Here is a 21,442-nt window from a genome sequence, read left to right as displayed (position 1 = left end):
AAATTTTATTGAGATTAAGGTAAGATAATAACATTTTTCCACTTTATATACATTGGTTTGTTCATACATTATACTACGGTTACATTACGATAAAAAATAATGAGAAAAGTGATAATTTTGTTTTAAAAATAATAATGTATATATGTATCAAATAATTAATAATGTCAAATGTTGTTGCGGGTTTTTAAAAATAATACTTTGTATATAACTTTTTTAAACTGAATTTATAGGATCTAAACCTATAGGATCTAAACTGAACTGAACTTATAGGATCTGGACTGAACTTATAGGATCTGAACTTAACTTATAGGATCTGATCTGAACTGAACTGAACTGAACTTATAGGATCTGAAGTGAACTTAAATTAAGTGACTTTAAGTCTAAAAAAACAAGGCATATATAGTACTACTATTAGGAGGGGCGCTCACTCCCACTGAAAATGGAAAAATCTGAAATATTTAGTTAAATTTTCTAATATTTTCAAATTTACCTTATAAAATTACTCGCTTGTCTCCCTGAAATTTTTCGGCCCTTAACGAAAAATTCTGACTGCGTGCATCACTGTACTGACTACTACCTATATAGTCGAATTTCCATGTTTTCTCAGTTTGACAATTCGTTAGTATCAAAACATAATGAATTGAAATAATTCATTTGAACTGAATTGAGCACTTTGATGTACAAACCGCGAATTTTACCTCCCATATACTTAATTAACTTGTATAGTTTTATAATACATCTTGTATATCCTAAATTAAAAACGCTTATATTCATTCTAATATTTATAGTAGCCGCTAAGTAGTCCTTGTACAAAAATACAGACAAAACAACATGCAATTCTACATTAACAAAATTGTGTCAAGTTACTAATAGGGCCAAACATAGTTAGGGACAAACATTAGGACATACTGCGTGGCTTAACATAAGTTACTAAAGTGCTACACACTCTAAACCACTAATTGAAATAAATTCCAAATTCAACGGAAAAGGTCAAATGTGAATGCAAGTGTTTGGATTCAATGTTATTTGTTTTAATTGAGAATTTGTATGTTTCCGATTTCATTGAATAATTGTGTTGAAGATGAGTAAGCTGAAAGGGATTAATGAGAAGTTACCTTGTCCATAAAAGGAACTCTCCCATATGGTGTTGATTTCTCAAAGTATTGGCAATAAAGGTATCCCAACCTGTCATTCAATTGCCTTAAACACTCTTGCTCATATCCCCCATCTTCCGACGAGCATCCGTCCCATCTTGACAATTTATCGCTTTCGCTTTCATCACTATATGACTCGCTGTACGAATCCCGAGTCTCACCATCTGCTACTTCCATGTCCTCCCTATAACACCATCATAACACACCCAATTCAATACACCGTTATTAATCAAGTTTCAATATTTATCGAACAAAAATCGCAAAAGAAAGGACATACTCCGTAATCCATATTATTCAAGTTGAAGTTTCGTTATTCCGACTTCATGTCAACTTTTTAGTTATTCAAATTTGTTCGCAACCTTTTTAAACATAAGTATTTCACAAATTCTAAAATAAGAAGGTTTTACTCTGTGAGACCGAGTCCTTATCAATCATGTCAATTAAAAAGTAATCTTCATATAGATGGACCGTCTTACATTGTGAAACCGTTTCACACAATAACTAATCGAACAATTTTGAGTCCTTTTGGGGAATTTCACCACCTAGATAGAATACACAAAATTAAGAGTGTGAATGAATCAACAGTACATAACATTAATGTGAAGGAGTTATGTCCACTGTTCTATACGAATTAACTCACTTAAGTCTATGTAATCGATATGTCTTGCTAGAGGTCAATGTCGGTTTGACGCGTAAGGTGGTTTACGTATCTGGTAGTCTTAAATGGGCCTATTGGGTCACACACAAAAGGTACGGGATTAGTATAATTATAAGTTTAATACTAACCGGGCTCTAATACTGATTAGGCCCAACTGCACTTATCTGATAAGGTTTAGGAAGCTAACCTATGTATCTCATCTATATAAAGAGGGTTTGTGTGACAAACGTAATCAGGGTTTTATTCTTTTGTCTAACAAAAAGAGAGATACACTAAGAGAGAGAGAAAAGGAGTTTTCTCTAAGTTAGATTTCTTCCCTTCAGTACTAGCATACGAGGCGCAGATCAGTACCTGTGTGGATACCGGTAGAGGCATCACAAGTGGGGTGCTTATTATTCGTCTGGGGTTTCGGATTTGTACATCAAATATACTTCTTATTATCGTTATTATTCCGCTGCGCTAAGAGGTATGTGATTCATCTTATTTTCTATGTTAATTTGTATAATACTTGCCATTAGATTCGGGCTTATATGGTGTTCAAAACCCTACAGTGGTATCAGAGCCTTTGTCGCGTAGTATTATTCAAATCGACTTGAATCTTGCCCCGTAATTGGATATGGGAGATTCAATTGATATGATGAATATTTGTAGATCTATTAGAAACATGTTTAGGGTAGTTTCAATTTGCGAATTTAATATGGTAGATTATGAAATTGGATTTTATATAAACCCTAATTTTGAATTAGAGTATATATTTTGCCTTAAAATCGTTTTTTCTAAAACCCTAAGATGTTATTTCGTTATAGATGATGAGCCCTAATTTTATTAAGGCAAGACTCGAATGAAATAAGATGAAGGGAGGCCAAAACCATGAGCTAAGAGGCGAAAAACATGGCTTAATTGATTGGTTTAAAAGGTTGAACAAATCGGTTTAGCATGATAACAATTGTCGAAATTGTTTCGACTAGTTTTGTTCTGGTTTTTGTGTTAAACGGACCGGTTCCAAGTTAATTGGACCCTAATTGTTAGGAACCGGTTTAAGGTTTTTAAAAACCGGTTTATTTCAATGCGAACCGCTCTGTTTAACATTATAGCACGTTTAGCATGTTTTAGCTCGGTTTTTGATTTAAAAGGAATGGTTTGACTGTGTTCTTTCCGGTTCCGAGATGGGCAGGCCAATACCGGTTTGGAACCGGTCATGGCATGGTCGTGTCCGCCTGTTTTCTATCAAAACCTATTGATTTTATTTGAAAATCGTTTTTTTGGCTTTGTTTTTGTTGTATTTTGTCTAAACATTGAATTGATTATGATTAAGGATTGTTTTACAACTACGAATCGTTTTGGACACTTGCTTTATATCTTGAATAGGGAAAATGGTTTCTTTGGTCGGGATATTAAAGCAGTTCTTTAAGATATCAAGTCTTGTTTGTTTTGAATGAATTGTTCAATTAAATAGCAATTATGAAAATTGTCCCTTGATTATAAATCATTTTGATTTACCTTGGTTTTGGTCGTGTGTTAGTCCAAATTGCTTGACAAATATGGCACGGGTTATGGCTAAAACTAGTATAACCTTGAGATTATGAATTGCACAATGACTTGGTTATGATTGAGAATTGTTTTACAATTATGAATCATTTTTGGGCATTTAGTTTTGTATCTCGAATTAAGAAAATCATTTCTTTGGTTGGGATAATGTTGTCATGCCTCTTTTGTGTATATTGATGAATTGTTCATTTAAATTACAATTATGAATTTCCTAACGATTGTGAATCAAATTTGAGATATGTTTTTTTTCTCAATTTCTCGGGTAGCGAAATGTTCTTTTGGGTCGGGAAAATGAGAAAGATTCTCAATTAAATAGCAATTATGAATTGTTTCTTGATTATAAATCATATTATGGGTCTTTTAAATTTTTTCATTATTAAGACATGTGATGTATGAATGATTATTGTTTTAGACTTATATGGCTAAAACTGGTATAACTTTGAGATTATGGCTCAATGTTATAGCTAGAATTTGTACAACTCTGAGATGGTGATAAAGTTATAGGTTAAGTTGGTATAACTTTTAGATTATGACTCAATGTTATAGCTGAAACTAATACAACTTAAATCACATGTCAATGTTATAGCTAAAGCTAGTACAACATTAGACTAATGTAGTTGACCTAGTGCCATAGTTAGGACTCATATTGCATTTTATCCCTCATAAATATTAAGCATTGCCTTTCCATTATTGACCACTACAATAAGTTTGCATCGTTGGTTAAAGTGACTGCCAAAGCAGTGCTTTGCCGATTATGTGAACTGAGTAGATGGGTAACAGTTTGCATCGTTGGTTAAAGTGACTTCCAAAGCAGTGCTTTGTCAATTATGTGAATTGAGTTGTTACTCATACGGTGCAATTTGGTTCGCTTAACATGGCTATCAAGTCGGACTTGGGCTTTGAGGCAAGGAGTTGGTGTCATATGATGACTAACCGACAAACCGAGAGTTACATGGAGATGAAATTGACATGGTGGTGTCTACCTAGACATTTGTGGTTTGGGCGATGAGCTAAAGCTCACTTAAATCACAAAGTATTTGGGATCTTGGAATATTGTTCATGTATGAGGGTTACATGTTCAATTTATCATCTTAAATTGTTTAAGATTAATTATTAATTATTATTTCTTTTTGCATTACATTTAGTTATATTTTGTCTACATTATCACATTCTTATAAACATGAGTTTGAATTATTCAAATTCATAGATTGGTATCTTGAGAATTGTTCTCAGTGATAGAGAAAAGATTGATTTATCCTTACGAAGGGAGTCCCTTATAAACTAAAACCAATGGAAATATACAGTGTGCACTGTATGGCTAGAGTCATGAAGATGACTAGATGTACCAAGTATTTCAACCATCTAAATTAAGGGCGTTCCCGTTAAGTGAGAAAGGTAAAGCTAAGATGGTCCGATTAGTCCATATGTTATTTGATGACATAGTTATACTGATAATCTTGAATGATTGGATATTTCTTGTGCTAGATAAAATTAGCAACTTAAATTGTTTCAGTTATGCCCCAAGTTAAAGTGAGTTCATTTTGATGTAACTTGACCATTAGCTTTCTAACCAAATAACATGAGATGTAAAAGACGATTGAATGTCGTATCAAGAAAGTCTAATATTAATAATCTTTGAGTTTATTAAAAAAAAAAGAAGACTTGAGATATTGACTTAGCCGGTGGTAAAGGTGAGTGAAAGGGCAATCGTTGTCAGACTCAAACCTGAGGCCAAGTCTGAAAAGGGTACGTAAATAATTTAGAGCATTAATGTAATGATAGCATTGGAAAGGTAACTCCTAGAAGTGACTAGAAGATCTGCAAATGCAATTGAAGTATGATTTCAAGTGTGTATGTTATGGGGGTAAGCGTTACTATTGTTCTGCTATTTTGGTATAAGATACCAAATGTAACTGTTACATTATAAATGTAATTTGTCCAGAAGGGTAGAACAATATCTGAAGTGAAATGTTTTAACTATGATATTAACAATTGTTGTTATTTCATATGTAGAAATGGTTGACTTAAGCTTACCTTATTGCTTCATACTAGAATTGAATAAAGGTTATTCATGTACATGTCATATTCAAGGTTGGTAATTCTAGTTCATGTTTGGACATGGACTGATTTTATGAAGAACAAATGTTGTTCTACGGCCTTGTTAGAAGATCAGGTACAGTGAGGTTAGCCAAGTTGTTATTCTTAGTAATGAACAACTTTATCCATAACATAATGATTATTAGAGTTCAAGTTTTACGGCTCAGTTCTTACCCATTTATGGCATTGTCCTTCAATCATTAAACATGAAAAACATAAGGTATGTCACTTTTGTTTAGATGATGAAGGGACATAAGAGGTCTCCTACTAATTTCAGTGGGAGTATGTCTGGCTTGTTTGATCACACATATACAGATATATGTGGGTTCAATAAGTTATTTTGCTAAGGGATAATTTCAGTTGAAAGTATAAGATCCACTTGAGAAGTTGATTTAGTACCGTTTAATCTGAAGGAGACTGAGAGAATTTGGACTTAATGCATGTGATCATATTATAGATAAATGAAATCGTTCAAACTATTTCGAACCCTGTGTGATTTGGTTCAGTCTATGATGAGTCGCACAGATCTTATTGCTTCTTTTAGAGGCTAATGTTGCACTATAATGTCTGCGTACATGATTAATGAAAGTGTCCATCTAAAGTCGTAGAAAAGACAACATATCTGATATGCATTGGAAGTGTTCCTAAACTGCCTTTTCTTAAGACTAGAGACTTTGAAAGTTTTAAGAAAATGTTTCTTGAAACTTAGTTTTGATTCTGATATATGCTTTTGTGGGGTATCCTTTAGAAGGAATTTTATTCGACAACCCATCTAATGAACAAAAGAAGTTTTGTTATGTGGAATGGTATGGTTTCTATTGAAGAGATGCGGTCTCTAAAAGAAACAGTGGGAGTAGAGTAAATGTTGAAGTGTTCAAGATTAACAAAATGCTCTACAAATGTTGAAAAGGATTTAGGTTTTATCCAAGTAGAGTCATGGATGTTCTACCTGAAAGCTCTACATAGGTTTGACCTATATGGAAGAAGTGATGGACCGCAACTCCAAAAGGTGGTATAAAATCACAAATTCTAAAGAACTCCATGTACCATATCAAAGTATAGACTTTGTAAAAGATGGGTCTTCAATGTGAAGATGACATGGAAAGATATATGGATATCTATATAGCATGGCTGGCAACAACTATAGATTTGTTGGAGCTTGTGTCCTCCACAAATTAGTGTGATAACATTTGTAAATCTCTTACAGGTTCACAAGGGTATACTTCGTATATTTAATCAGTTGATTAACGTTTACCTAATAACGGTTGGCTTGCTAGAAAGTTTGACGTTATTATCATACAGATGGCGGTGATCAACTGGTCCCTAAAGGTCACACCTATAGGATGTGTTTGAGAAATGTGGTTATAGAAATATAATCACATTGATGCCCAATATGACTAAATAGTTAGTCAATGTGTTGATGAGATAATTATTTAATAAAAATTAAATAATATTAGTTTAGACGAATTAACTGTCAATTCGTAAATTAAATATAATAAGTTATATTTAATTAAATATATGTAATGTTAGCTTGGACGAATTAATCTGTTAATTCGTAATTAAATATAATCAGTTATATTTAATATCAACAAGATGAATGTGTCATAGTGGTAATAGTGAGGGTACACATACCAAGAGGTCATGGGTTCGATCCTTACTAGATGACAATTCAACACATTTTATATTTTTGGAAAGACCAAAAATAAGGAGAATATACTCCTTATTTCGGTTAGATGGCCGAAATTAGGAAAGGATTATTCTTTCCTAATTGACTCCAAATTTCGGTCAGTATAAGAAAGAAAGGGAGAGAATTATTGTACCCTAATTCTTTTTCTTGACCTAGCCTTCTCTCTCATCAGAAAAAACACAAAACAACTAAATTTTACATAAAATTTTAGATCGATTCTAGCACAATCAATAGGGCATATCTCATATCGTCTTGGGTGCAACTGATAGGCGAATATCAAGTTTGATATTGTTCTTAGGCCAATTTTGCTAGGACCGAAGGTTAATTCTGAATCCTTTATACTTTGTTTATGTATTTTGTTTATGACTATTGATCATCACTGTTAAATTCGTTATAATCCTTCAATATAAAGGGAAGTATACAGATTATTTCCCACAAGTGGTATCAGAGCACTAGGCCACGAATTTTGATTTTGATGATTTTCATAAAATTTGTATGTAAACATTGACAAATTTCCGAAAAAAAAAAATTTAGTTTTTTTCGGCTGAAATTTTTTTTTGCCGTGAGTTTTTTTTATTCGGCCTGTTTTTTTTCTTTCGTTTTTCTTTTGCTTGATGATTTATTTCCAATTTCCTTATATCATATCATTGTTTTAATCAGTTAAAATCATCATATGAAAAATTGGTAGATTTTGATTTAATGCAGATTTAAGTTAAAATACAAATATAATCGTCATGTTGATGATACAATAACTTGTTTTTGCTATATAGTTTTAGCATATAAGATTAATCATGTTTGTTAATTCATTTGCTAAACCATGTTCTATTAGCAACTGTAAACTTTGTTCTTCATCAATTCTTGTATTAGGGCTTTATGCCGCAAAAGGAAAATAATTTTGACGGCTCAATTTTTTTTTTTAGGGTTGCCGTAAAAAAAAAAAAACTTGTTTTTGGGATGTTTTTTTTTGGCCGAATAAAAAAAAAGGGAAAGTGTTTAGTTTTTGCCTTTATGCCGCTTAAATTTTTTTTGGCTGTTTTTATTATTCCAGCCGTGAGCTGGGAATTTATAAAAAAAAAAAAAAAAATTTGTTTATTTGGTTCTGCCGAGACCAAACAAGAAAAAAAGGGGGGTTTTTTTTATTTTGGCCGATTAGATATTGTGAAACGGTTCACAATTTAAAGATATCATATTTTTAAAGCAGTTTAAAATTTTGACGGATAGAATTCATATTACAAGTTTAATATGGATTAAGAATGAAATTAATGTGATTAATTGCGGAATTGTCACTTAATTTAATTTAAATAGGTGGTTTGGATAAATTAATCAACATAATTAAGGAATTGTGTCATGTATATTTAATTTATTTTAGTTGATGCTTTTTAATTTTGTTGAATGAATCGAATGAATTTTATTTTATTTACGTATTTAATTTTGCAATCGGTTGTAAATTGTAATACTTAGTGTGGCCTTAGTGAAATTATGTTTTCGTAATGAAGGAAACATGATTTTTATGTAATTATGAGATCTCGAATCTCCTTTATTTTAGTTTTGGGTTTTGAAATTAGAATGTAATAAATAGGTCAATTATGTAATTTTATTTATTGTAATTTCAAAGAAGACTAAAGATGAAGATTGAAGCTCACTCCCGCAACATGGATCAAGATGGAACATCAAGACAAGCATCTCGGGTCCAAGGATGGATTCCAAACTTGTATTTATTGTTCATTTTGATAGGATAGGCCACACTAGGACTTTTACTGTTTTTACGTTTTTCATTATTATTGCTTTTCATTCACATGTTAGTTAATGCATCATATTCCGCCTAAAACCAAACCACCTACTACTAAAATGCATGAAAATTGACTCATATAGGTTTTATGTTAGTTTTCATGGACATGCAGATGTCACGGTCTTTAAGCCATCACCTTAGTTTATTCATTCTCGCATGCTAAATTATAGTTCACTTAAAATGAATTAAAATAAAGTTGATGGGATCTTCCTCTAAAACGAAAATTGAGATTAGTCTTTATAAGGGTAAACATCTATGAATCCCTTCTTCGTCGGTAGGCCTAATATGACCCCTTCTACGTTGAGTAAGTAGTTGTGTTGACTTAGTTTACCTCAACATCATAGTCCGAAGAGTTTCTCGTGATTATGATGGACTAAAGATAGTATTTACAGAAATTTATCGACCAAGAATTCTAACGGTAGAATTAGCTAAAAGGTTAGCTTATCAATTTACAGAGAATTGAGTCTTGGGATCATTTATATAATTCTTGAGGGAGGCCAATTGTATAAATGTTTTGAGTCTTCGCATTATGACATTAGTTCATTAGACTTAAAATCAAAACGGTGCACATGCTTATTATTTTCATTCTTCTTTCGCAGTGTAGAACACGATTATTTTCGATAATACTGTTACAACAAATGGCTGGAAATAACGCAATCCCAATGCCTAGTGCCACACTAGATCGTTCATCCTGGCTAAAAGTATTCATGGACCAAATGAATCAGTCCACGCGACTGAAGAATGATGGGTCCAACTTTGCGGACTGGGAGGCGGCACTACGGAATCGCCATTTGTCGACGGTAAGCTCGGGTATTTAACTGAGCCAATACCGGTCAACCCAGGCCCAAATACAGGAGCCAACGAGTCACTCGCTTATAGTGATTTCGTTATGGAAGCGGGTGCGATAAAGAACGTGCTCATCTTTGCAACGGAAACCAATTTGCAGAGACGCTTCATTGACCAAGGTGCAAACAAGATTTTCACCACGCTCACTAATGAGTTCTCAAAGGCACCGAGAATCATTACATATGAGCATACCTGTCGCTTCTTTGATGCGAAACTCCAGAAGGGCCAATCGGTTAGCCCACACATTCTTCACATGATTGAGAATGTCGAGAAGTCGGAGGCACTTTGAATTGTAAAATCGGTGAGAGCATTGTCATTGACCGAATGCTTCATTCTCTTCACGATGGTTTTGCCCTTTTCAGGGCGAACTACTACATGAATGACTTGAAAAAGAGTCCTCATGAGCTACACTCCCTTCTCGTACAGACCGAGAAGGATATGAAATTGAGTGGGAGCATGAAGCAGGATGTTTTCACGATTTACAACAAAGGTAAAGGTAAGGGCAAGGCTCATGGCGACCTAGCTGTAGGTAAGCCAAAATTTAAGAAGCCAGGAAACGGTAAGAGTGCGCCTGGTGAGACTAGTGGCTCACAGGGCAAGGCAAAGAGCAAGGGCGGTGACATAGAGTGCCACCATTGTCACAAGACTGGACATTGGAGGAGGAACTGTCCCGTCTACCGTGAGGACATCAAGGCAAGCCGCGTCGTTCCTGTTGGTATGTCATCTTATATTATTATGATTGAGATTAACCATGCAAGTTTCGGAACTTGGGTACTAGATACTGGTTGTGGTTCTCATCTGTGTGATCATTTGCAGGGCCTAAAGAACATCATACCTCTCGAAAAAGGTGATGTGAACCTGCGAGTCGGGAATGGGGCACGAGTTGCTGCTGCCTCGAAGGGAACATATGTAATCCAACTCCCTAGTGGTTTTGAGTTATTTTTAAATAACTGTTACTATGTACCCAGTTTATCAAAGAACATTATTTCTGTTTCCGTACTTGCTAAAGACGGTTTTGCATTTTCAATAAAGGATAATAGTTGTATTTTCTCTTTTAATGAAATGATTTATGGCAAAGCAGTTTTCATGAATGGAATTTACATCTTAGATCAAACCACAGAAGTATTACACATGAATAATAAGAAATTAAAGGTTGGTGACAAAGATCAAACCTATCTATGACATTGTCGAATGAGACACATAAATGAGAAACACGTGAAGAAACTCGTCGATAATGGGACTATTCCCGCATTCGATTTTTCTACATATGGCACGTGTGAATCATGTCTCATTGGCAAGATGACTCGAATTTCCTTCAAAGGTGTTGGAATGCGCGCTAGTGACTTATTAGGGCTCATACATACGGACGTATGTGGACCTATGTCAATTACCGCTAGAGATGGCTATAGATATTTTATCACTTTCACGGACGATTTGAGTAGATACGGATATGTCTACTTAATGAAGCATAAAAGTGAGTCCTTTGAGAAATTCAAGGAATACCAGAATAGGGTACAGAACCAACTGGGTAGAAAGATTAAAGCACTCCGTTCAGATCGGGGTGGCGAATATCTTTCAAATGAGTTTGATCAACACCTGAAAGACTGTGGAATCGTTTTGCAGTTAACTCCACCTGGAACACCTCAATTGAATGGTGTGTCCGAACGGAGAAATCGAACCTTACTTGATATGGTTCGATCCATGATGAGTCACACGGTAGTGCCTGATTCATTATGGGGTTATGCTCTTTTGTCAGCCGCTCTTATACTTAACCGAAGTCCGTCTAAAGCTGTCGACAAGACTCCATATGAAATGTGGAAGGGAACGGTCCCTAACTTGTCCTTAATTCGGGTTTGGGGCTGCGAGGCTTATGTCAAGTGGAGACACGAGGATAAGCTCGGCCCGCGATCGGTCAAGACATACTTTATAGGTTATCCAAAAGGAACATTTGGTCATTACTTCTATTCGCCTACCGAACATCGAGTTTTTGTTGCGGCTAGTGCGACATTCTCAGGGAAAGAATTTCTCGAGAACAAGACGAGTAATAGAACCTTCGAGCTGTCGGAGATTCCAGAACCAACAACCGAGGAACAGATAGAGGAAGCTGTACCTCCAACTGATGATACGGTTAATATTCCTGAGGAACCTAGGAGGTCAGGTAGAGACTCTCATCCTCCGGACAGATACATTGGTATGGTCGAGGAGAATGACGTTTTACTTTTGGAAAGTAATGAACCCGCAAGCTATAAAGGTGCTATGGCCTGTTCCAACTCAAAGCTATGGCTTGAAGCCATGCAATCCGAGATGGACTCCATGTATGAGAATAACGTATGGGATCTAGTTGATTTACCTAATAAGGTAAAACCTCTACAGTGCAAATGGCTTTACAAAATAAAGCGTTCTGTAGACGCGCAACCAGATATCTATAAGGCACGACTTGTGGCAAAAGGTTTTACTCAAGTGCACGGATTGCATTATGATGAGATTTTTGCACCTGTAGTCATGCTACGTTCCATTCGGATAATCTTAGCGATTGCCGCATTTCATGATTATGAAATTTGGCAAATGGATGTGAAAACCGCCTTCTTAAACGGTTATTTGGAGGAAGAGTTGTACATGGTGCAACCCGAAGGTTTCATAGATCCTGAGCATCCTAAGAAAGTATGCAAGCTTAAGCGTTCCATTTATGGACTTAAGCAAGCTTCTCGGAGTTGGAATCATCGTTTCGACCAAGTGATAAAAGAGTATGGTTTCACTCGATCGGTCGAAGAACCATGCTTATATATCAAGTCGAGTGGGAGCAAGATTGTATTCTTGATATTGTATGTCGATGACATACTCTTGATTGGGAATGACATTCCTCTCATATCTTCGGTTAAAGAATGGTTGAAGAACCATTTCCAGATGAAAAATCTGGGTGAGTCACAGCGCATTTTGGGAATCCGTATCTACCGAGATAGATCACGACGGACGTTATCACTTAGTCAGGAGTCTTATTTGGATAAGGTTCTTGAAAGGTTCAGCATGACCAACTCCAAGAAGGGGAACCTTCCTATGACGACTGGGATGCAGTTGAGCAAGTCTCAGTCACCCACGACGCCCTTTGAAGGATAGAGCGCATGAGTCGTGTTCCTTATGCATCTGCAATAGGATCGATCATGTATGCCATGATATGCACACGTCCAGACGTGGCATATGCATTGAGTATGACGAGTCGGTACCAAAAGACTCTAGGTGAAACACACTGGATAGCAGTCAAAAATATCCTTAAGTACCTACGGAGGACTAAGGATTGGGTATTGACTTATGGAGGCGATATTAAGCTATGCGCAACCGGTTACGCAGATGCTAGCTTCCAAATGGATCGAGATGATTCAAAATCTCAGTCCGGGTTCGTCTTCACTCTTAATGGTGCTGCGGTCAGCTGGAAGAGTTCCAAACAGAGTGTTGTAGCGATTCTACTACATCGAATCCGAGTACTATGCCGCTTCGGAGGCAAAAAGGAAGCGATATGGATGCGTCAATTCTTACAAGGGCTTTCGGTAGTTCCTAGTTCGAATGACCCGATCACCATCTATTGTGACAATAGAGGTGCCATCTTCCAGGCTAAGGAGCAAAAGTCTAGCAACAAATCTAGACATGTACTTCAGAAGGCTCACCTGATCCGTGATTTCGTGGAGCAAGAAGAGATAGTTGTTGGGGCTGGTGTCCTCCACAGTTAGTGCAATGACATATAAATCTCTAAAAGGATCAAAGGATATACTTTTGTTTTATTATCAGTTGGTCCACGTTTATCAATAACGGTTGGCTTGCTAGATAAGTTTGACGTTATTGTCATACTGATGGCGGTGATCAACTGGTCCCTAAAAGTCACACCTATAGGATACGTTTGAGAGATGTGACGGTATGAAAATACAGTCATGTTGATGCCTAATATGACTAAGCGGTTAGTCGGAGTTATTGACTAATAATTAGTCAAACGCGATGTTGAGATAATTATTTAATACGGATTAAATAATACTGGCTAAGGTGAATTAAGCGGTTAATTCGTAAATTGAATATAAACGGTTATATTTAATTAATGTATATTGAATTAATTAATTATACAATATTGTCATTGTCGGACAAGTATTAATATGTCGACTGATTCATGTTACTAGTCGATATTTTAATATCCGATAACGGATGACGATTTATAATTAAAACCCGTCATATACATTTAGCAAAACGAGTCGGACCACGAGTTAAATAAGGAGAAAGGGAAAGCCCACTCCTCCTAAGTAACCGGTCGGTCGGACCGAATAGAACAAAAGGAGAGTCCTTCTCTCCTTTTGACCTAATCCTTCTCAATTGAAGAAAAATTAGGGTTTTGGAGTCTTTTTCTCCGAAATTCTAGATCTCACATCAAAACCTCACAAAAGCTCTCTCAATATTGCAAGGCAATCAGAGAGCAATTTCTAGCACAAGGGGCATAGTCTCGGACGATCTTGGGTGCAACGATTAGGAGGAAATCTGCGTTGATTTGTTCTTAGGGACTTTTGCACAGACCCGAGGTTGATTCTTATTCTTTTATCGTTTCTCTTGTTTTTCGTTTATGACCATTAATCACATGATAAATTACGTTATAGTTCTTATTTTTAAGGGATTTTATACGGATATTTCCTTTCAATTGGTATCAGAGCGAGGCCACGTAAATTTTTCATCGTGATTTTCATAAAACGATTTGAATCGATATTTTTGCCTTGAAAACCGTGATATGTTGTTCACGTCTGATCAGTCGATCGAGGACTGTAGTGTCTCGATCGATTGGTTTTATTTTCGATTTGTTTGTGCATATTGTTATTATAAACGGTTTTTATAGCAATATGTTAAAGTTTTGTCAATTGTAGATTTAATTTAATACGGATTACGTCAAAATTGCAATTGGTTTTGTTTTGTCAAATCGATTTCACGAGAATTGTTTTGCTCTCGGTCGAGCGTAATACTACTCGATCGAGAGCTATTCTGTTTGGCAGACCACTCGGTCGACTGGCAGTATCAGTCGATCGAGCATTTTTGTTCTTCGATCGAGGACTTTCGTGTCTCGATCGAGGAAAAGTGTTTTGGCAGCGCTGAATTTTTTTTTTTTTTTTTTATGTTTTAATTTTTCTTTTGGCCATAAAATGTACATTATACGGATTTTGTACACTCGCTTGATTGTGAAACGGTTCACACACGTACCATTTAGTTATTTTAAAGCGGTTTAAAGTAACGGATTGTAATGAATTAAAATTAAGTTGATAAAAGCGGTTTTGTCACATAATTTTTAAACGTTAAAAGGTGGTTTGGATAAATTTAACATAATTACGGAATTATGTCATGAATAAATTTTGTTTTAGTTGATGCATCTTTTATTTATCGTTACTTTTGAATGCCGTGAATGTTTTTATTACGTATTTAATTTTACAAGCGGTTGTAACTTAGTGTGGCCTTAGTAGAACGTGTTACCGTAATGATGGAATACGGTCTTGGTTGTATTTTGAGATCTCGCATCTCCGTTTTGGTTTTTCCTTGTAATTACTGTTTTAATTTTATATTTTGTAAATTTTAAATTGTAATTTTGAGAAGACCAAAGATGGAGATCGGATGCTCACTCCCGCTGCATGAACCAAGATGCAACATCAAGACAAGCTTCTCGGGTCCAACGGTGGATTCCAAAGTTGTATTTTGTTAATTTTGCTAGGATAGGCCACACTAGGACTTTTATTTACGTTTTGTTTTTTTTATGTTTTTCATCGTAACGATAGTTTGCATCATATTCCGCCTAAAACCAAACCACCTAATATTTGCATGAAAACTGACTCATATAGAGGTTACGCATTAGTTTTCTATGACATACATATGTCACACGGTCTTAATAAGCCATCACCTAAGTTAATTCATTCACATAATGCTATTTTTTTCGTTCACTTAAAATGAATTAAAACTAAGTTGATGGGATCTTCCTCGTATAACCAAAAATTGAGAATAGTCTTTATAGGTCAAACTCCAATGAATCCCTTCTTCGTCGGTAGGCATAATATGACCCCTTCTACGTCGGGTAAGTTGGAACTGATTGACCTATTTTATCTCAACACTATGGTCACTAGTACGATCCTGTGATTATGGTGGACTAAAGATAGGATTTACGGAAATCTATCGACCAAGAGTTCTAACGGTAGAACTAGCCAAACAGTTGGCTTATCAATTTACGGAAATTGAGTCTTGGGATCATTTGTATAATTCTTGAGGTAGATCGATTATACAAGTGCAATGAGTCTACACGTTAAAATGAATTTTAAATAGACTTAAATCACCTCGATGAGTTGCTTATTTCGTTTTGTTTTTCTTTCTTTTCAGTGTAGAACACGATCATTTAAACTGCTAATAACAAAATGGCTGGCCGTACGGACGACCCAATGCCAAGTGCCACATTGGACCGTGAGTCCTGGCTTCGGATCTTCATGAATCAGATGAATCAGTCTACTCGACTGAAGAATGATGGATCAAACTTCGCGGACTGGGAGGCGGCATTACGGAATGCTGCCATTGCTGACGGGAAGCTCAAATATCTGATAGAGCCCATCCCGCCAAACCCAGGCCCCACGGCTGGAGCTAACGAGATCGCCACGTATAGCGATTTTTCGTCATGGAAGGGTGCGATAAAGAACGTACTCATTTTTGCAATGAAATCCAATTTGCAGAAACGCTTCATAGCCCAAGGTGCGAACAAGATTTTCACCACGCTCACTAAGGAATTCTCGAAAGCACCGAGAATCGTGACCTATGAGTATACCTGTCGCTTCTTTGAGGCAAAACTCCAGAAGGGCCAACCGGTTAGCCCACACATTCTCAGCATGATTGAGAATGTCGAGAAACTGGAGGCACTTGATTGTAAGATCAGCGAGAACATCGTGATTGACCGCATGCTTCATTCACTCCACGATGGTTTTGCGCTCTTTAGAGCCAATTACTATATGAATGATTTGAAGAAAAGTCTTCATGCACTACACTCCCTTCTCGTACAGACAGAGAAGGACATGAAGTTTAGTGGGAGCATGAAACAGGATGTTCTCGTTGTGTCAAACAAGGGCCAGGGTAAGGGCAAAGCTCAGGCATACCTAGTAGTAGGTAAGCCGAAGTTTAAGAAGTCGGGATTAGGTAAGAGTGGGCCTGGTGAGTCAAGCACCTCACTAGGCGCGACAAAGAGCAAGGACGGTAACATGGAATGCCATCATTGCCACAAGACTGGGCATTGGAGGCGTACATGTCCTGTATACCGTGAGGACATAAAAGCAGGTCTCGTCACTCCTGTTGGTATGTCTTCTTCTTCTTCTTTTATTCATATGATTGATATTAACCTTGCAAGTTACGGAACTTGGGTACTAGATACTGGTTGTGGTTCTCATCTATACAATCATGTGCAGGGGCTCCGAAACATCGAACCCCTCGTAAAGGGTGAGGTGGACCTGCGTGTCGGGAATGGAGCACGAGTGGCTGCCGTCTCGAGGGGAACATATGTGATCCAGCTTCCTAGCGGATTTGAGTTATTTTTATATAACTGCTATTATGTACCCAGTTTATCCAAAAACATTATTTCGGTTTCGCACTTGACAAACTTGGTTTTTCATTTGTAATAGAGAATAATAGCTGCATTTTCTCGTTACACGATATGATTTATGGCAAGGCAGTCTCCATGAATGGAATTTATGTTTTAGATCAGACCACTGAAATATTGCACGTAATGAATAAGAAGTTCAAGGTTGGTGACAAAGATCAAACTTATCTATGGCTCTGCCGTATGGGACACATTAATGAGAAACGCGTTAAACGGCTCATACAGAATGGAGCTATCTCGGCTTTTGATTTTGAATCATTTGGCACGTGTGAATCATGTCTCATTGGTAAGATGACTCGAATTTCCTTCAAAGGTGTTGGAATGCGCTGCTGACCTATTAGGACTCATACATACGGATGTGTGTGGACCTATGTCAATCACCGCACGAGAAGGCTATAGGTATTTCATCACTTTCACGGACGATTTAAGTAGATATGGCTATGTCTACTTAATGAAGCATAAAAGTGAGTCCTTTGAGAAATTCAAAGAATACGAGAATCGGGGGCAGAACCAATCGGGTAGAAAGATTAAAACACTACGATCGGATCGTGGTGGCGAGTATCTTTCTCACGAGTTTGATCAACACCTTAAGGATTTGTGGGATTGTCTTACGATTAACTCCACTGGAACACCTCGGTTGAATGGTGTGTCCGAATGGAGAAATCGAACACTACTTGATATGGTTCGATCCATGATGAGTCACACCGTATTGCATGATTCATTGTGGGGTTATGCTCTTCTCGTCATTTGCTCTAATACTTAACCAAGTCCGTCTAAAGCTGTTGACAAGACTCCATATGAACTATGGAAGGGAACGGTCCCTAACTTGTCCTTTATGCGGGTTTGGGGCTGCGAGGCTTATGTCAAGTGGAGACATGAGGATAAGCTCGGCCCGCGATCGGTCAAGACGTACTTTATAGGTTATCCTAAAGGAACATTTGGTCATTACTTCTATTCGCCAACCGAATAACGTGTATTTGTTGCGGCTAGTGCGACATTCTTAGAGAAGGAGTTTCTCGAGAACGCGAGGAGTAATAGAACCTTCGAACTGTCGGAGATTCCAGAACCAAATACCGAGCAACCATTGGAGGAACCAATTCCTTCAATCCCGGCTGCGGTTAGTATTCCTGAGGAACCTAGGAGGTCGGGTAGAGTCTATTCCTCCGGACAGATACATTGGTATGGTCGAGGAACATGACATAGATGACATCCTGCTCTTAACGAGTAGAGAACCCGCAACCTATAAAGGTGCCATGACTAGTTCCGACTCAAAGCTATGGCTTGAGGCCATGCAATCCGAGATGGACTCCATGTATGAGAACAACGTATGAGATCTTGTTGACTTACCTGCTAAGGTTCATCCCCTTCAATGCAAATGGCTTTACAAGATAAAGCATTCTGTGGAAGGTCAACAAGATATCTATAAAGCACGACTAGTTGCTAAAGGTTTCACCCAAGTGTCAGGTTTGCACTACGATGAAATTTTTGCACCCGTAGTTATGCTGCGTTCCATTCGGATTATCTTAGCGATTGCCGCTTTTCATGACTATGAAATTTGGTAGATGGATGTGAAAACCGCCTTCTTAAACGGTTATTTGGAGGAAGAGTTGTACATGGTACAACCCGAAGGTTTCATCGATCCTGAACATCCTAAGAAAGTGTGCAAGCTTAAGCGTTCCATTTATGGACTTAAGCAAGCCTCTCGGAGTTGGAATCATCGTTTCGACCAAGTGATAAAAGAGAATGGATTTACTCGATCGATCGAGGAACCATGTCTATATATCAAGTCGAGTGGGAGCAAGATTGTCTTCCTAATATTGTATGTTGATGACATACTCCTGATTGGGAATGACATACCTCTCTTAACTTCGGTAAAAGTATGGTTGAAGAACCATTTCCAGATGAAAGATCTGGGTGAGGCACAAAGAATTTTGGGCATCCGTATCTATCGAGATAGATCACGTCGGATGTTATCTCTCAGTCAGGAGTCTTATATAGACAAGATTCTAGAGAGATTCAAAGATGACTAACTCCAAAAGGGGTTTCTTCCTATGGCTCCAGGGGTGCATTTGAGCAAGTCTCAGGCACCAAAGACACCGGAAGAGATAGAGCGCATGACCCGGATTCCTTATGCTTCGGCTATAGGATCAATCATGTATGCCATGATATGCACACGTCCGGACGTGGCATATGCATTGAGTATGACGAGTCGATTCCAACAGCATCCAGGTGAATCACATTGGATGGCTGTCAAGAACATTCTTAAGTACCTACGGAGGACTAAAGATTGGGCATTGACTTATGGAGGCGATCAAAAGTTATGCGCAACCGGTTACGCTGATGCTAGCTTCCAAACGGATCGAGATGACTCGAAATCTCAGTCTAGATTCATTTTTACTCTTAATGGCGCTGCAGTCAGCTGGAAGAGTTCCAAACAAAGTGTTACAGCAGATTCTACGACTGAGTCCGAGTACTATGCCGCTTCTGATCTGCAAAGGAAGCGATATGGATGCGTCATTTCTTACAAGGACTATCAGTAGTGCCTAGTTCGAATGACCCGATCACCATCTATTGCGACAATAGGGGTGTCATCTTCCAGGCTAAGGAGCCTAAGTCTAGCAACAAGTCTAGACATGTACAACGGAAAGCTCATCTAATCCGAGATTACGTGGAGCAAAAGGAGGTAGTGATAGAAAAGATTGCTACAGATGATAATATAGCAGATCCTCTCACTAAACCATTACGACAAGATAAGCATGAAGGGCATGTTATTTCCATGGGAATTAAACGTGTTCCTGAGTTGTAGTACTCTTTTATGGATTAGATTCATTTTTTCATGTACTCTATACGACATCATCGTTTTGATATTTTTGTATTTTGTTTTTCATGTGGGATTGTACGACAATTTTGAACACTACAAAGTGAACTGAACAAACATTATATTTTGGTCCTTAATTGCCCACGTGAGCTGATAACTCTGGCAATTATTTTGTGACGTTGGTTGATGGTGGGTTCAACGAGCCATAAGTCAAACGGTTGACTGACCAATCACAGAGGCGAGTTATACGGATATCTCGTAGGACACAATTGTGACAACGACGTGGAGTCCTAAATGTTTTATAACATTCGGTGCCAGGTCGTGGATAGGACCTCCATGGTGATCCTAAGAGTCGATTCTTTTGACTATCGACTGTCTCTTGAGATTAAGGCAGATTTTGGGTGACTTTGGTTTCTTTTTCACGGTCATCCGTAACAGGGGGCCAAGTAGTTTTTTTCTGGGTCATTTCATACTGTGCTTAGATCGGCAGGAGTCGAGTTGAAGGAAATATTCAGCCTTTATCAGGTACTCGATATTTCTCAGGGCCACTCGAGGAGCTGTAACTGAAATGCATGGCCATGCTCGAATACGGATTCGTTTTATCAATTAAGTTACTCTCTAGTCGGGGAAACCACTCTTGATACAGATCGATTGTAAAATACGACCTTTGCGGATACGGATCTGCAAATTGTTTTACATTGAGTGGGAGAAATTTTAAGTGGATATGAGAATCGGTTATCGCACATACACTTGTACGGACAAGTGGGAGTTTGTTGGAGCCGGTGTCCTCCAGTTAGTGCGGATAACGTTATTGCACGTACACTTGTACGGACAAGTGGGAGCTTGTTGGGGCTGGTGTCCTCCACAGTTAGTGCAATGACATATAAATCTCTAAAAGGATCAAAGGATATACTTTTGTTTTATTATCAGTTGGTCCACGTTTATCAATAATGGTTGGTTTGCTAGATAAGTTTGACGTTATTGTCATACTGATGGTGGTGATCAACTGGTCCCTAAAAGTCACACCTATAGGATACGTTTGAGAGATGTGACGGTATGAAAATACAGTCATGTTGATGCCTAATATGACTAAGCGGTTAGTCGGAGTTATTGACTAATAATTAGTCAAACGCGATGTTGAGATAATTATTTAATACGGATTAAATAATACTGGCTAAGGTGAATTAAGCGGTTAATTCGTAAATTGAA

The 21,442-nt window shown here is 37.3% G+C and overlaps 1 protein-coding gene across 1 annotated transcript in view; it reads right to left on the bottom strand.

Annotated features, from left to right (window-relative positions):
* Positions 1 to 21,442, bottom strand: part of LOC141627052 (uncharacterized) — a 93,783-nt gene that overhangs the window by 53,706 nt on the left and 18,635 nt on the right. Inside the window, exon 3 of the mRNA XM_074440552.1 lies at positions 1,116 to 1,338. Coding sequence (XP_074296653.1) covers positions 1,116 to 1,338 — 223 coding nt within the window. The remainder of the gene's footprint in view (positions 1 to 1,115; positions 1,339 to 21,442) is intronic.

Source organism: Silene latifolia, chromosome Y, assembly GCF_048544455.1.
Source record: "Silene latifolia isolate original U9 population chromosome Y, ASM4854445v1, whole genome shotgun sequence".
Lineage (NCBI taxonomy): Eukaryota > Viridiplantae > Streptophyta > Magnoliopsida > Caryophyllales > Caryophyllaceae > Silene > Silene latifolia.
The sequence above is the reverse complement of the archived record's forward strand: the minus strand, read 5'-3'. Positions and strand labels throughout refer to the sequence as shown.